Consider the following 18,442-nt stretch of genomic DNA (forward strand, 5'->3'; position numbering starts at 1 on the left):
ACACAATTTTTTTCCCTCTGCAGGTATTAGATGGACCAGAGCTACAATGATTGAAAGAAGGACCAAGTTGTCTGAAACCTCAGTAGAAGAATGTATAGTAGGAGCCAGCCTAGCTGTTTAAATGCTCACTAAATGTATTTGAAGAGCATTTCTGCACTCCTAGGCATTTTATTTCTTTAACAGCCTGGTTTTTTGCTTGCATTTTCTTTTCTATACTCTTCCAATTATAAATGAGTGTTTTGATTTTCTAATTTACTGCCGAGAGATGTAACTGTCCTATTATATTGTGACAGCACAGTCTCCATGAAATCACTTGAGCCTGTATATGATTGATGTGCAAACAAATAGTACTGTAATAATTTAAAAAAAATCTTTATTTGTTTGCTTTGTTGTTCCTGTTTTGTTTTAGTCCAAGACCTGAGCTTTAAGCTCAGTTCAAAATGTTCCAAAGGATCCTCTTGTTTTAACTATATTTTTTAAACCTTTTCTTGGCGGCAATTGAAACCTCATAGAGTCATAGAGACCTGTTTGGTAATTGTCAATATAGTTGCATGATACTCATGTCTTTTCAGGAACCAGTGCTGACTATAATAAATGATGAGTATCAACTTTTAAACAAACCCAATTCAGTACTAAAACAGCTGTAAATATCACTCTGTAGCCAAAAAAATGTGAATGGTTTTGTTCATGCAGAATTTGAGTTCACGTCTCTTTTCATGCAATGCTAGCCTTACTTATGCGCTTTAATAAATTGACGCCACTAGATAGTACACTTCAGGACACAAATCATTTTCAATCAGGCAAAGAAAATTAGAAGCTTACATCTGCCGGTTTAACAGGGAACGTAATTTTAAGGTGTCAGTATTCTAATTCTAGACTATTACATTTTGACAGAATCATATTAGCAAGTTTTGTCATAAGATAGTGCCAAATGGAGTTTGTGGTGACGAGCACTAATCGCTGGTTGAGTTTTGATGGTTTCATATTCCACAGGCACTTGCTGTATACAAACAAAACATTTCAGTGATTACGTACTATTTGTGACAGGGATTTTTATTTTGTCAATGCTTTTTTCTGGACCATGAACAAGCACTGGATTTTGATGGTGACCTCTATTAATACTGTGGGTTTTATGCCAATGAGCCTCTAAAGTTGTATACCCAACAGTGGGACCAGAAAATACTTTCACTCCAGTTACAAAGAAAAAGATATATTTAAAAAAAAATAAAAAATTTAAAAATCATTGTAGAAGCATGAAGGATTTTTCAATCAAAAAAGCTTCTGTATTGTCTTATGGGAATTGACCTGGGTGAGAGTGACACTGATTTGTTAATTTCGGATGTACAATGCAGCATCTGATACAGAAGCATAAGTGAGAAACATTAGTATTTTGAATGGTGAAGTCTGTTTCCTGTCACCTTATGTTCATTTGTTTAAAGTTAGATTATTAAATAGGAAGGAAGGGGGAAAGTCTCCCTTGCAATATTTTCAGGACTGCTAGTGTCTCAATTTGGAGCAATATGTGCAAAAGGAACTTAGTATATTTGATTTGTGATGCAGATTTCACATTCAGACCATCATGCCTATGCCAACTATTGGAAAGTGTTATCCAATTAGTCCCATTGACCCTCATTCTATCTCCATCGCCCTTCAAATTTCTCCTTCTCAATTATTTAGCGAATTCCCTTTTGAATCTGCTTCCATTTTAGGCAGCATGTTCCAGGTCAAAAGAACTTCCTGCGTTTTAAAAAAAAAAACTTCTCATCGCTCCCTCCCTACCAACCCAAAACATTGATCTGGTTCCCTTTCTCAATACATTTGAATAAATTTACGTGTTTTTTTAAATCTGTAGCCACCACCACAAAAATAGATGGGTTGTTAAATGTTGTTCTGAGATAGCAGCAAAGCTAATTGCTATATGAGTATGGAATGAATTGGTCCATTTTAACAGTAGGATATTGATCTTGCATCTGTCCTTGTTGGGGAGGGAGTTGTTGGATCTTGCTTCAGCTGCTAAGCAGAACACTTTTTTTGAGAGCTCCATCTCATGCAGGTAGGGCAATACCAGGAGCAGTCTTACCAGCAATGCATCTTCTTACTGCCAATGATGGAAGATCAATTGTTGAGAAGTCTAATGCACTTTGTCCTGGGAACTAAAGTAGGAAAACAAAGCATGGTGATGAACACTAGTTGACCAGTCTTATTTTTAAATTAGGAACTCTTGACTATACTGATGTGAGCTGAGCGATGGCACTGTAGCTCCAACTTGCATTAATTTAACACATGTAGCCATTTTTCTGAAACAAAAACAAGTGTCACCGAGGAAGCAGATGTGGCCATTTTTCTGCTTTGATTGCTGGGCTATATATATAATGAGCTCATTGCAGCCCCATATCATTGCCAACTTCAGGTAAATAATTCCTAAAATGTCATCTTAATAGCTGGTAATTAAACTTTTGCCCCATGAGTATTGAGGTCTAACATTTGATAAATGCTAATAGAGTAAGGCCATGAGACTGAAAACTTGCAGTGTGAATCTAACAATATTAACAGGCAGTAGCAGATAATAAGTGGTTCTGTTTTGACCATAACATCTTATTTTCCAAAACTGGTAAGATATCTCCTGCAGAAAAGAGAAGAGGAGGAGAGAAAATTGATAAGTTCAACTTGATGTCAAAAGTTACCACCATTCTTAATGTGGAAATGGAAGATCTAGTCGCTGCTTTTTAAATATGAGTATCTCATGACGGTCCAAACAATTTTTTGTAAACAGGCATTTCCCTTAACTGAGTGCTGCCATTAACAGGGTTTAGCTGTATTTACATTTACAGTATTGGTGGAGATAAGCCTGGATAGCCGCTGCTTGTTATGTAGTATTGTAGAATTTGTGTATTATGTCTTAATAAATGTGGAAATTCATGTTTTAATTTCAAAAACTTAGAGACCTCAAATTATATAATTTGTGTTTGAAAGCAGACATGCTAAACAATGAATTGTCTTCCTTTTTAAACACCCCAAACATTAATCTACAATAAAAACAGAAAATGCTGGAAACACTCAGCAGGTCAGTCAGTATCTGGAGAGAGACAGTTAATATTTTAGCTCGATGACCTATTATCCGAATGGGAAGATATTAAGCAAGTGCAGAGCTGGGGGGAGAAGGACAATTACAAATAGAAGAGAGCAGTATTAGGGTAGAGGACAGAAGTGATTCAATGTCAAAATTGATGAATGTCAAAAGATAAAGTTAGGTGATAATCAGACAGAAGACGGATCCAGAGGGGATGTAAATGGCTACAGCAGAGGAGGAGGGAAACATGGAAAATCTGACAAAGAAAGGAAAGCTCCCATGGCCTAGGAGTGTGACAGAAGAAAGGCAAGGAAACCCCAGGGGTTCAGACTTACCCATCCATGTACAGATGGTGTTCAGAGACAGACAATGAGGTGGTCTCGTTGAATGTCCACTCTGTATCCTAGCATGCATCAAACTTTGCCCAGTCCCCCTCATAAGAGGGCATGTTGTGGCTACAGAGCAAGTTTGAACTGCATAATTCTTTGAAGACTGTGTATCCTCATCAATTTATATGACTGCGAAAGAAACACAAAAGATGTACTAATTATATCTGCCTATACACTTCAGCCAGTAGACGGACATACAATTTAATTTTGTAGTTATTTTGAAGGACTGTAAAAAGGTTACCAGCTGGCTGCTACAGTACTGTTAAAATCTGCTTTCAAGATAATCAGTACTTTTCTTGCTACATCTGTGATTGGAGATTATTTTTATGAACATTTCTTTATGCTTCAAGGAATAGGGTTTTGTTTTCTTGTATTGAAATGATGTTCCTTGCTTCAGCTTAATTATGGGATGTACAACTCAGACTGTACCTGATTTGCTCATGATAGTGATTTCTAGTTGGAGTAAGGTTTTTGCATTCTTTAAATAGACCCAGTAATTATCCCAATGGAAAACAAAGATAAGCTAATCCAGCAAAGATGTTTGCTGTTGCAACAAACCTTACAGCCAAAGAACTCAAATATTTCTTGCTGGGAACAGGTGTTCCTTATACAGTTTGGCACAGTTGAGTGGGGAAGGTTAATGAAGAACGAACCAGGAAGCTGGTGTATTTTATTTTTTGTTCTTCCGTGTCCCCTGTACTGAATTAAAGGAAAAGTAACTCTATATTTATGAATCGCCAATTCAGCCCTTTCCCGCTGAGCTCTGCAGAGATCTATCTCTAGTAGTATGGGAATCAATGCATTGAAGAGACATGGCAGGATAATTCTCTACAGCAGGTGCAATCTGTAGCATGGGGATCCATGTTTGTGGTGTTTCAAGTGACAACGATTTTGCACAGATTTTCATTTTGCAGCCATTGCTGGCAAAATTTGGCACACAGTTGGAAAGTTTTTCATCCCACTCCCCCCCCCCCCCTCAACCACCCTCTGCTAGCCTCTCGAGACTAAACTCTGTCTAAGTAAACAGTGATGACAATTCAGTGGACTCTCTGGGAATCTTCTCTTTTACTTGACTTCAATGGTTTTTCTCCACCCACGGACACTCAGAATAAGAACAGCATAAGAAATAGGAGCAGGAGGCGGCCATTATGTTCCCTTGAGCCAGCTTCGCTATTCAGTAAGATCACGGCTGAAATTCAATATCAACACCAATTCACTATCCTTTCCCATATTCCTTGATTCCCTCAGTGTCCAAGAATCTATTGATCTCAGTCTTGAATATACTTAGCAACAGAGCATCCACAGCTGTCTGTGGTAGAGAATTCCAAAGAAAGGAAGTTTATAGAACTCAATGAACTAGCTCTGTAATTGACTATAATTTTTTTTAAAAATTAACTTTAAAAATTAACAGGATGGGTTTCTTCATGTGACTACATATCTGCAGTGGTATGTAACAGGTCATGGGATGTACCAGGTGGGTGATTCTCTTTTATAAGTCTGTTTTCGATCAGAAATCACCAATGCTGACTGACCATAAGCAGCTAAATAATACACTCCCTATCATTTGATGGTCCAGTGAAAATCCAAGTTAAATACTCATTTATGGAAGGTAGGCAAAGATATTAAGAATCAGGAGAAATTAGTTTTAGGAGTTATGTGGGCTTTCTGGAATTACCATTTTCTATTAAGCATCATTAACATGTTACATGTGGTAAATGTGATCATAAGCTAGCAGAGATGGGAATATGGCCCCGAGGGAGCTGTGTTGGTTTTGGTGTATCTGTTGTTACTGACCCATGTCAAATCTTAATGGAGACCTATTGAATACTTTAAGGAGATGCAAAGAGGGATAAAGAAATTCATTGCCTTATATATTCTACAGAATTTTGATAACATTAAAAAGGACGAATACTTGCTTTTGTTATATGTTGATTACAGCTACTTTTGTGGTCCCCACCACTTGCATCACACATAGCAGTGACAAAAAATACCGGGTTTGTAAACATTGCTGCATACTCCTACCATATGCTTTACTGCAGCCGTTTGTAAATTTAAACATTCAGAATTTGTTCTTTTTATGAATTTTCTTTCCATAAGCTCCTGCTCAATGTTTTGATTTTGTCCCCGGCCCTAAAGCAGTGTCTTTAAGAAAGAACAAAGTGGAAACAATTAAGGCAAATCCAGAAGTAAATCAAATAACATTCGCAGCACAAAATCTCTACTGTTTTAAGTTTTGTATACCCTTCACAATAATGAAAACTTGTCCTTTTGTGATTTAAACTATAATGGATGTATATATAAGTGGGAAACTAGCTTGCTGGTAGCAGTCCATTTATATGGGTTGATTTCATTTGTGATGAAAGACTTGTGATTCATTACCACTTGTAATGCGTGTGAATTACACACATATCGTGGCTTGTGGAAGAACAATTAGTACAAGAAGTAGTGCAATATCCTGTTAGTTAACTTCTAAAAACCTGCAGAATTGTAACTGTGAACTTGGTGACCAAACCTTCTCTGAAAGTTTGGACTTTTTATACTGGTGTATGTTGTGCTTTGGATGAATATAAACCGTGACCACTGAAGCCAGAAGGTGTGAATGGGGGAAGGACACTGCCATGGGTGGATTGATCATTGTGGTTTTCTGTAACCACAGCAGTTTGAGACAGTAACATATTGTCACTGAAGTATGGTGTGACCTTTGTCCAAATGCAAAGTCATTGTCGTCATCTGGACCGGATATTGGATTTTATAGTGTGTTTAAAATAGGTAGTGCAGTTTCTTAACCAGTACTACTCATTGTTTTCAGTCTGATTTTTCAAAGGGTAAGGCAATTGCTTGAACAATCTAAAAGGTCACTGGGTGAACCAGCAATGTGGAGTCTTACTCAATTTCAGCTAATTAAGAAATACTTGATACATTCAAAGTAGAGAACACATATTGTTCTACATATTATTTGATAATTTTCTATTGCATACAACCTTTTTCATTGCTGTACTGAGGACTAGTAGATGGAAAATGTCATTAACCTTAATAAAGGTCTTCTAAACAACCGTCAAGTTTCATTCGCACTTGTCTTTTCCGCCTCGTCGAAAAGTTTGTGTTTTTCATTTGTTGTATATTATTTGTCCGTTTTGCTTCAATACTTCGACGCTGAAGGTCATCCCATAATCGAAATGGAAGTATCCTGTTAATCTCTGATCGTAGCTCTGTTTCAAGTTCCAGTTCCCAAGAAGGGTCACTGACCCGAAACGTTAACTCTGCTTCTCTCTCCACAGATGCTGCCAGACCTGCTGAGTATTTCCAGCATTTCTTGTTTTTATTTTAGATTTCCTATTGCCCTGACTGTACTGTCTCATGTTCACTGCTCACCTACTGCAGCATAAATCTGTTGGTAGCTTTGTCCATTGCTCAAGCAGCAACTTCATGAATGTAATACATCGCAAGATTGACATCAGGTTAAAAAGAAAAGTTATAAACCTTATTGATTCTGAAAGCTAAAGCTAACATATTTTAATACTATTTACCTACAGAAGCAATAACAATTCCGGTAACTCACTGGGCATAGAGTGCTTTGGGATATTTTGAGAGACTTAAAGCACTATATAAATCCAAATTTATTTTATCTTAATTTTACTAAATTTGTTTAAGAAGCAAGTAACTTTGTTGATTCCTTTGCAAATCATGTCAGTTTGTTTACACTTGAAATATTTTTGTTCTTCCTCCCATGGGGAATTTGCAGTATTTATTCTTCCCTCCTTGAAACAAATTTGTATGGATGTAAAAAAGTTTATTTTCCCTACACAGTAGATTTGTAGTTCAACATTTTAAGTTTATAAGCATCTTGCCAGCACAAGCATAGTGACCCAAAGCCTGGTCCCCAATAATGCTGAACTCAGAATTTATTAATTGCCCTATATGCATTTTTAAAAAAAAGCATAGTTTAATTATTATTCTGATCTGACCCCTTGCCATGTATTCACTATACCCTCTGACCTTCCCCTCTCTGACGCTGACTTCTGTATTCAGCAAAGGACTCAGTTTTATCCCCTTACATCCCCACCTCAATGAATTCTGTGCTCGGCATGACGTTGAGCTCTTCTTCCGTCGCCTTCGCCTCCGGGCTCACTTCTTTGACCAGGAGTCCTCCCCCCGAACAGCGGACCCGTTCGCTCGTCTCCAGAATTCCCCCTCTACCTGGACCCCTTCCTCTTGCCTCTTACCCGCTCTTGATCTTTTCATTGAAAACTGCCAGCGAGACATCGGACGTCTCAATTTCTCTGGCACCCCCTCCCCCCCCCTGAACTTGCCGCACTCCATTCTCTCAGGTCTAACCCCGACATTGTCATCAAACATGCAGATAACATGCTGTTGTTGTCTGGCGTACTGACCTCTACCTTGCAGAGGCTCAGCGCCAACTCTCAGACACTTCTTCATACCTCCCCCTGGACCGTGACCCCACCAGCGAACATCAAGATACTGTCCACAGAACTGTCACTGATCTCATCTCCTCTGGAGATCTTCCCTCTACAGCTTCCAATCTCATAGTCCCGCAACCCCAGACAGCCCGCTTCTACCTCGTCCCCAAAATCCACAAACAGGACTGTCCTGGCAGGCCCATTGTTTCAGCCTGTTCCTGCCCCACTGAACTTATTTCTTCTTATCTTGACTCTATCTTTTCTCCGCTGGTCCAGTCTCTTCCCAACTACATCCTCTTCTGATGCCCTACGCCATTTTGACAATTTCCAGTTTCCTGGCCCTAACCGCCTCCTCCTTCACTATGGACCTCCAATCTCTCTACATCTCCATCCCCCATCAGGACGGTTTGAGGCCTCTCCGTTTCTTCCTTGAGTAGAGGTCCAACCAGTCTCCATTCACCGCCACCCTCCTCTGCCTGGCTGAACTTGTCCTCACATTGAACAACTTCTCCTTCAACTTCACTCACTTCCTCCAAGTAAAAGGTGTTGCTATGCGTACCAGCATGAGTCCCAGTTATGCCTGTCTTTTGTGGGATATGTCGAACATTCCTTGTTCCAGTCCTACTCGGGCCCCTCCCCAAACTCTTTTTCCGGTACATTGATGATTGTATCGATGCCGTTTCCTGCTCCCGCCCGGAACTAGAAAACCTTATTAACTTTGCTTCTAATTTCCACCCTTCCCTCACCTTCACATGGTCCATTTCCGACACTTCCCTTCCTCGACTTCTCTGTTTCCATCTCTGGGGATAGGCTGTTTACAGATATTCATTATAAGCCCACGGACTCCCACAGCTACCTCGACTACAATTCTTCACACTCTGCCTCCTGTAAGGACTCCATTCCATTCTCCCAGTTTCTCCATCTCCGACGCATCTGCTCTGATGATGCTACCTTCCACGACAGTGCTTCCGATAAGTCTTCCTTTTCCCTCAACCGAGGATTCCCCCCCCCACTGTGGCTAACGGGGCCCTCAAACATGTCCGGCCCATTTCCCGCACCTCTACCCTCACCCCTTCCCCTCCCTCCCAGAACAGCGACAGGGTTCCCCTTGTCCTCACTTTCCACTCCACCAGCCTCCAGATTCAGAGGATCATCCTCCTCCACTTCCGTCACATCCAGCGTGATGCCACTACTAAACGCATCTTCCCCTCCCTTCCCCGACAACATTCCGAAGGGATCGTTCCCTCCGTGACACCCTCATCCACTCTTCCATTACCCCCACCACCTCGTTCTCTTCCCACAGTATCTTCCCCTGCAATCGCAGCAGGTGTAATACCTGCCCATTTACCTCCTCTCTCCTCACTATCCCAGCCTCCAAACACTCCTTTCAGTTGAAGCAGCGATTTACTTGTACTTCTTTCAATTTAGTATACTGTATTCGTTGCTCACATTGGGGAGACCAAACGGAGATTGGGTGACCGCTTTGTGGAACACCTCCGCTCAGTCTGTAAGTGTGACCCCGAGCTTCCGGTTGCTGGCCATTTCAACACACCCCCCTGCTCTCATGCTCACATCTCTGTCCTGGGATTGCTGCAGTGTTCCAACGAACATCAACGCAAGCTCGAGGAACAGCATCGCATTTACCGATTAGGCTCACTACAGCCTGCCGGACTGAACATTGAGTTCAATAATTTCAGAGCATGACGGTGCCCCCTTTTTATGCTTAGTTCTTTTTTCTTTTTCCTTTTTTATTTGGTTATTTTATTTTAGGTTTTTCAGTTTGTTTCCACTGTACTTACTGTTTTGGTTTTTTTAATGTATTTTTTCATGTTTGTGCTTGGAGTGCTCTGCTTTGCAGTCATTTGCGGCACAGTGGTGCAGTGGTTAGCACTGCAGCCTCACAGCTCCAGCGACCCGGGTTCAATTCTGGGTCCTGCCTGTGTGGAGTTTGCAAGTTCTCCCTGTGTCTGCGTGGGTTTTCTCCGGGTGCTCCGGTTTCCTCCCACAAGCCAAAAGACTTGCAGGTTGGTAGGTAAATTGGCCATTATAAATTGCCCCTAGTATAGGTAGGTGGTAGGGAAATATAGGGACAGGTGGGGATGTGGTAGGAATATGGGATTAGTGTAGGATTAGTATAAATGGGTAGTTGATGGTCGGCACAGACTCGGTGGGCCGAAGGGCCTGTTTCAGTGCTGTATCTCTAAACTAAACCCTATCTGTACTAACGCTTTGGCTTTCAGCACACCATTAACATACCGTTCACCTTTGTTCCATGACCTTCTGGTCAGCTATTCTCTGTGACCTTGTCCTATCAACACCTTCACCTTTGTTATCTCTTGCCCCACCCCCGCTTTACTTGCTTAAAACCTTTTACATTTCTAATATTTGCCAGTTCTGAAGAAGGGTCTCTGACCTGAAAAATTAACTCTGCTTCTCTCTGCACAGATGCTGCCAGACCTTCTGAGTATTTCCAGCATTTCTTGTTTTTATTTTAGTTTAATTATTGTTGCATCCCTCAATTGTTTGTAAATTTTCTGACTGGTTGGCATGTGATATGGGTCATGTTGCACTTTGAATGGTGCAGTTCCATGACAGCATACTTCCCCATTCATTTTCTCACCATAACCCTGAAAATCTCTTCTCTCTCCCAAATCTTATCAGCTGCGCTCCATCCTTGAGCCAACGGAGAACACAAAAACTTATTCCCCAAACTTTTCCAATACCAACTTTGACCCAGTAACTAGGACTCATGGGTGTTAACTACTCTACCCTCCCTGTTCTTTTCTCCGTATAAGTAAAGCTTGCTGCCTTGAAGGCATGGTGCTGTGGGAAATTACAGGTGTGAACCAATGTCATGCAATTCTGACCATAATCCTGTTTATGGATCAAGGCTGGTGCACCAACAGGAAGGAATGAAATGGCCACGGGAAGTCTGCCTCTATTTTAGATGGTTTTTTTTCTTTATAGTAAGATCATTTTAAACAAGGCATTTGCATGCTTTATAGAATAAACATCATAAAAAGTGACGAATGCTCCTCAGACTAAACAATGGCGAAAAGTGAACTAGAAACCACCACAGTAAATAGATTCAGAGAGACATTGATATCACTTCATGGAAAGGAAGGGTCAATGCTACCCCATCCATTCCTATTTTTCTCCTTACTAAGATCTGAAGACCACGTTTTCTTGAGTAAAGGCAGCATAATTCAAAGATCCTACTACAGCTGGAGTGTACTTATGGTTCATTTAGTTGGCCAGGTGTTTGTTCACTGAGCTACTATAGACTATCACCCGGCCATTTTCAGGCAGTTCCAGAACGGTGTTCCAGAAAGAATGCTTAGCCGGATCTGTAAAAGCTCCCAAGGTCCTTGACTTACTTGATATACCACTTTGACAAGCTTCCCAACTTATGACACAATCCAGTTCAATGAAGTACCTTCATGCATAAAGATAGATGAGAACAAAATGATGCAAAAAGCAGTTTATTTAAAATATTTTCACACATGGTATACTATATCAAAATAATGAACTATTCAATGAACATAATTTTCATGACCAAATCTAAAGTAAATGTTTTTGTATAGGGTTATATCTGATTAGTAAATGAAATTGTATATCTTGCAGATATAACATTAAGTCAAAGTTGTTGACCAAGTGAATTGGATCCCACTAGTACCCTAACCTTTGCAAATTACCTAATTTATTTCTTCTTAGCAGTCTGTTCCAAATATTTCTTTAAAGAAGCTCATGTAAAGTACATTTGGGACAGATATCATCAATTTAATTTAGAGTCTTTTGGTCCTACTGTCCTGCTTTAGAGTCATAGTCACAGAGCCATGCACAGAAACAGGCCCTTCGGCCCATCGTGTCTGTGCCGGCCATCAAGTCCCATTTTCCAGCACTTGGCCCGTAGCCTTGTATGCTATGGCGTTTCAAGTGCTCATCTAAATACTTCTTAAATGTTGTGAGGGTTCCTGCCTCTACCATCACTTCAGGCAGTGTATTCCAGATTGAACCACCCTCTGGGTGAAAATTCTTTTCCTCAAATCCCCTCTAAACCTCCTGCCCCTTACCTTAAATCTATGCCCCCTGGTTATTGACCACTCCACTAAAAGTCTCTTCCTATCTAACCTATCAATGCCCCACATAATTTTGTATACCTCAATCAGGTCCTCCCCTCATCCTTCTCTGTTCTAAGGAAAACAACCCTAGCCTTTTCAGTCTCTCTTCATAGCTCCAGCCCAGGCAACATCCTGGTGAATCTCCTCTGCACCCTCTCCAGTGCAATCACATCCTTCCTCTAGTGTGGTGCCCAGAAATGTACACACTACTCCAGCTGTGGCCTAACTAACGTTTTATACAGCTCCATCGTAACCTCCCTGCTCTTATATCCTATACCTCGTCTAATAAAGGCAAGTATCCCATATGCCTTCCGAACCACCTTAACTACCTGTGCTGCTTCATTCAGTGATCTATGGACAAGTACACCAAGGTCCCTCTGACACTCTGTACTTCCTAGGGTCCTACCATCCATTGTATATTCCCTTGCCTTGTTAGTCCTCCCAAAATGCATCACCTTACACTTCTCAGGATTAAATTCCATTTACCACTGCTCTGCCCATCTTACCAGCCCATCTATATCGTCCTGTATTCTAAGGCTTTCCTCTTCACTATTTACGACACTACCAATTTTCAAGTCATCTGCAAACTTACTGATCATACCTCCTATATTCACGTCTAAATCATTAATGTACGCTACAAACAGCAAAGGTCCCAGCACCGATCCCTGTGGTACACCAATGGTCACAGGCTTCCACTCACAAAAACAACCCTCGACCATTACCCTCTCCTGCCACTAAGCTAATTTTGGATTCAATTTGCCAAATTGCTCTGGTTCCCATGGATTCTTACCTTCTTAACCAATCTCCCATGTGAGACCTTTCCCCTAGTATAGGTAGGTGATAGGAGAATTGAGGGAAGGTGGGGATGTGGTAGGGAATATGGGATTAATGTAGGATTAGTATAAATGGGTGGTTGATGGTCGGCACAGACTTGGTAGGCCGAAGGGCCTGCTTCAGTGCTGTATCTCTCTATGACTCTTAAGTCCATGTAGACTACATCAACTGCTTTACCCTCATCTACACATCTAGTCACCTCCTCGAAAAATTCAATCAAGTTTGTTAGACATGATCTCCCCCTGACAACGCCGTACTGACTATCCCTGATTATTCCCTGCCTCTCCAATAGTTTCCCAACCACTGATGTTCGACTCACCGGCCTGTAATTACCTGGTTTATCCCTGCTACCCTTCTTGAATAATGGTACCACGTTCGCTGTCCTCCAGTCCTCTGGCACCTCTCCCATGGCCAGAGAGGATCTGAAAATTTGTGTCAGTGCCCCTGCTATTACCTCCCTTGCCTCACACAACAGCCTGGAATACATCTCATCTGGGTCTGGGGATTTATCCACTTTTAAGCCCGCTAAAGCATCTAATACTTCTTCCCTTTCAATGTTAATATGTTCAAGTATATCGTAATCCCCCTCCCTGATCTCTACACCTACATCATCCTTCTCCACAGTGAAAACAGATGAAAAGTAATCATTTAAAACCTCACCTATGTCCTCCGGCTCCACACACACATTGCCATTTGGTCCCTAATGGGCCCTACTCTTTCCCTGGTTATCCTCTTGCCCTTAATATATTTATAAAATGCCTTAGGATTTTCCTTTATATTGACTGCCAATGTTTTTTCATGTCCCCTCTTTGCTCTCCTAATTACTTTTTTTAAGTACCCCCTACACTTTCTATACTCCTCTAGTTCCTCCGCTGTTTTCAGCGCTCCGAATCTGCCACAAGCCTTTTTTTTTCCTGATCCAATGCTCTATATCCATTGACATCCAGGGTTCCCCGGACTTGTTGGTCCTACCCTTCACCTTAACTGGTACAGGTTGGCTCTGAACTCTCATTATTTCCTCTTTGAATGACTCCCACTGGCCTGATGTAGTCTTTCCTACAAGTAGCTGCTCCCAGTCCACTTTGGCCAGATCCTGTTTTATCAAATTGAAATTGGCCTTCCCTCAATTCAGTACCTTTATTTCTGGACTGTCTTTGTCCTTTTCCATAACTACCTTAAATCTTAGAGTTATAGTCACTATCCCCGAAATGCTCTCCCACTGATACTTCTACCACTTGTCTGGCTTCATTCCCTAGGATTATGACCAGTACTGTCCCTTTTCTTGTAGGACTTTCTACGTACTGGTTCAAAAAGCTCTCGTGTGCATTTTAAGAATTCCTCCCCCTTTAAGCCTTTTGCACTAAGACTATCCCAGTTGATATTAGGTAAGTTGAAATCCCCTACTATTATTACCCTATTATTTTTACACCTCTCTGAGATCTGCCTACATATCTGTTCCTCTATCTCTCCCTGACTGTTTGGAGGCCTGTAGTACACGCCCAGCCATGTGATTGCCCCCCTTTTGTTCTTAAGTTCTACCCATATGGCCTCATTTGAGGAACCTTCTAAGATATCATCCCTCCTTACTGCAGTAATTGACTCCTTGATCAACAGTGCAATACCACCTCCTCTTTTATCCCCTCCCCTATCACGCCTGAAGATTCTATACCCTGGAATATTGAATTGCCACTCCTGCCCCTCCCTCAGCCATGTCTCTGTGATAGCAATAATATCGTAATCCCATGTGCTATTGATCACTCAATTCATCTGCCTTATTAGTAAGACTCCTTGCATTAAAGTATATGCAATCCAGCCTTGCATTTTTCACTTGTGCCTTAACAGATCTATATTTGCTCTGCCTTCCAGACTGACTCAGTTTCTCTTCTATATTTGGCTGTTCCTCACCCCCGACTGTATCTCCACTCTGTATCCCATCCCCCTGCCAAATTAGTTTAACCCCCCCCCCACCCCCTCCCCCTCCCACAACAGCACTAGCAAACCTCCCAGCAAGGATGTTGGTCCCGTTCCGGTTCATGTGCATCCTGTCCAACTTGTACAGGTCCTACCTTTGCCAGAAACAGACCCAGTGATCCAGGAACCTAAAGCCCTCCCTCCTGCACCATCTCCTCAGCCACGCATTCATCTGCTCTATCCTCCTATTCCTATACTCGCTAGCATGTGGCACCGGGAGTAATCCAGAGATTACAACCTTTTGAGGTCCTGCTTTTTAATCTGCTACCTAGCTCCCTAAATTCTTGTTGCAGGACTTCATCCCTCTTTCTACCTATGTCGTTGCTACCAATGTGTATCACGACCTTAGACTGTTCACCCTCCCCCTTCAGAATGTCCTGCAGCCGCTCCAAAACATTCTTGACCCTAGCACCAGGGAGTTAACATACCACCCTGGAGCCTCGTTTGCGGCCACAGAAATGCCTATCTGCACCCCTTACGATAGAATCCCCTATCACTATAGCTCATCCACCCCTTTTCCTCCCCTGCTGTGCAGCAGAGCCCTCCGTGGTGCCACGAATTTGGCTCTTGCTGCTTTCCCCTGGGAGGTCATCTCCCGCAACAGTATCCAAAGCGGTATATCTGTTTGAGAGGAGGATGGCCACAGGGGACTCCTGCACTACCTGCCTGCACCTACTACTCCGTCTGGTGGTCACCCATCCCTTTTCTGCCTGTGTGACCACCTCACTAAACGTGCTATCCATGATGTCCTCAGCATCGCGGATGCTCCACAGTGAATTCACCCGCAACTCCAGCTCCGTAATGCGGGTAGCCAGTAGCTGCAGATGGATACACTTCCTGCACACATGGTAGTCAGGGACACTTGCAGTGTCCCTGATTTCCCACACAGCACAGGAGGAGCATATCACGGGGCTGAGCTCTGCTGTCATGACTTACCCTTAGATTAATTAGTTACTCCCTTAATTAAAAAATACTAATTACACTAGGGGCCTTGTTCTACCCACTACAATCTAAAGTCCTTAATAAGTTGCACTGAATTTAAAAAAAACACTTTAGTATTACTCACCTTATGACTAGAGGTTTTTTCCAACAAAAAAATTTCCCCTTTTTTAAAGCTAATTAAATGCACTAGCAGCTGCTACTCACCCAACCAATCACCTTGCAGATTTCCTGTGATGTCACTAAGTTTTTTTTTCGAGTCTCAGCGCGCACCGAGAGAGAGAGAGAGAGCAGGTCCGCCAGCTGCCGCCGCTCCTGTCATCAGGTAAGTGAGGGCCTCGAGCCACACGCTCTCTCTTTTACAGCTCCCGCTCCGGATTAGCTTCCGCCCAGGTCCGCCAGCCGCCGCCGCCGCTGTCTTCAGTTAAGTGATTTAATAGTAAGGGATTAACTTGTGCCATTTAAAATAGCAGTTCATTTTTTATACATGGATGGAGCTTCCCCAATTTTACTAAGTGCTGCTTTTCTAAACTTTTTTTTTCCAAAATATACTTTATTCATAAAAATCTGTAAAAATTACATTACCAGTTTCAAACTGCACGAAGTCAAAAAATACAAACAGTGCAAAGGAGGTCCGTTTGCTTCATTACAATCATGAGTTGCCTCACAACCCTTCCATTTCACATTTAGTTTAATTTAGTTTAGAGATACAGCACTGAAACAGGCCCTTCGGCCCACTGAGTCTGTGCCGACCATCAACCACCCATCTTATACCAATCCTACACTAATTCCACATTACTACCACATCCCCACCTATCCCTATATTTCCCTACCACCTACCTATACTAGGGGCAATTTATAAAGGCCAATTAACCTATCAACCAGCAAGTCTTTGGCATGTGGGAGGAAACCGGAGCACCCGGAGGAAACCCACGCAGACACAGGGAGAACTTGCAAACTCCACACAGGCAATACCCAGAATTGAACCCGGGTCGCTGGAGCTGTGAGGCTGAGGTGCTAACCACTGCACCACTGTGCCGCCCATTTGTCATGCCAATTACATTTTTACATTTTACAGCAAATGAAAATTTTTCCGATACAGTTCGAGGGGTTTCCCATGGATTCAGCCCCTCAGTTCACTATGGAGGGAGGACCTTATACAGTGGTCTTTCTCCATTGAGCCTTTGCTGCGGCTGCCCCAAGCCTTAGTGCGTCCCTCAGCACGTAGTCCTGGACCTTGGAATGTGCCAGTCTGCAACATTCGGTCGTGGACAACTCTTTGCGCTGGAAGACCAGCAAGTTTCAGGCAGACCAAAAGGCATCTTTCACCGAATTGATAGTCCTCCAGCAGCAGTTGATGTTTGTCTCGGTGTGCGTCCCTGGGAACAGCCCGTAGAGCACAGACTCCTGTGTTACAGAGCTGCTTGGGATGAACCTCGACAAAAACCACTGCATCTCTTTCCACACCTGCTTTGCAAAGACACATTCCAGGAGGAGGTGGGTAACCGTCTGTTCCCCACAGCCGCGGAGGGGGCAAGACTTTGGGCGTGCAGGAAGGATCTGATGGGGAGGACTCTTCTCACCACCAGCCAAGCTACATCTTGGTGCTTGTTTGAAAGTTCTGGTGATGAGGCAATCCGCCAAATGACTTTGGCGGTCTGCTCGGGGAACCATCTGTTTTTCTAAACTCTAGAACCTTTTTAAAAAGGTTCTATTCATGGGAAGTGGGGTATTGCTGGCAAGGCCAGCATTTATTGCCATCCCTAACTGTCCTTAAGGTGGTGGTGAGTCACATTCTTGAACCCCTGCAATTCTTGTGTAGGTTCACCCACAGTTTTTCTTTGAGCTTCTTTAAATAATTTTGTTGTTTTTAAAACATCAAAGAATATGATTGGAAAGAAGGATTCAACCAGACCAGAAAACAAAAGCATTACTTTCTCTGTAATTTTTGATTTGTTTCATGCATACAAGCCCCTCTTCTTGCCTCCCCCATTTTCTTTAGTCTCATAGTCTTCAGGTGAATTGAGACTCTGACTTATCATCCCCCTCCAATAACATATATACAGTTCTCTTAACCTTTAGTCTCTTCCCTGCCCCCCAACTAAAACATCCAGATACAGAATAATTTTCAGAACCCTGATAAACTAAGGTTCTGGTAATTTACAAGGTCTACTAAAAGAATATTTCTCAGCAACTTTGCAAACCACTTAAATTCAACAAAATCAGATGCCAAACAAAACCAATCCACTTTTTAAAAAAACATTTTCAACTTAGTGCATCTTAATGACAGGAAAGTTTAACTGTCTTAGACAGAAGATGCTGGAAATACAGGAGGCTAATAAGAGCTGAAGGACAAAGGCAATGATGCAACATCCGATGAGGTTCAAAGGTGAAGGATGTAATGAAAAGAAAGGTACGTGAGGTAGATCAACAACAAAATGGACTTAATAGTTGTTTCTGGTTCAAAATTCTGTGTTTTTCTTGGCCTATTCAAAACTCGGATGGGATGCAAGCAACTCTAATCCCTGCCCTATCCCCCAAACTGCAACCCCATCTCTCTTGTTCTTTACGTTTCAGGGAGTTCTCCAAATCTATGTGGAAATTTTTGCACGTTGTGATTGAATTTTCCATTGCCAATTTTTGTTCCTAATGTGGGTTCAGAGTTAAACTCTTGATGCTTTACAAAAAACATTAACAAGG

General features: G+C 42.1%; 1 protein-coding gene across 3 annotated transcripts in view; it reads left to right on the plus strand.

Annotated features, from left to right (window-relative positions):
• Positions 1-6,512, plus strand: part of LOC137383947 (S-adenosylhomocysteine hydrolase-like protein 1) — a 103,669-nt gene extending 97,157 nt beyond the window's left edge. For all 3 annotated transcript variants that reach the window (XM_068057378.1, XM_068057380.1, XM_068057379.1), the window contains exon 17: positions 24-6,512. In XM_068057378.1, the coding sequence (XP_067913479.1) occupies positions 24-30 (7 nt within the window). In that variant the 3' untranslated portion in view covers positions 31-6,512. The remainder of the gene's footprint in view (positions 1-23) is intronic.
• Positions 6,513-18,442: the final 11,930 nt, after the last annotated feature.

This window comes from Heterodontus francisci, chromosome 25, assembly GCF_036365525.1.
Source record: "Heterodontus francisci isolate sHetFra1 chromosome 25, sHetFra1.hap1, whole genome shotgun sequence".
Classification (NCBI taxonomy): Eukaryota; Metazoa; Chordata; class Chondrichthyes; order Heterodontiformes; family Heterodontidae; genus Heterodontus; species Heterodontus francisci.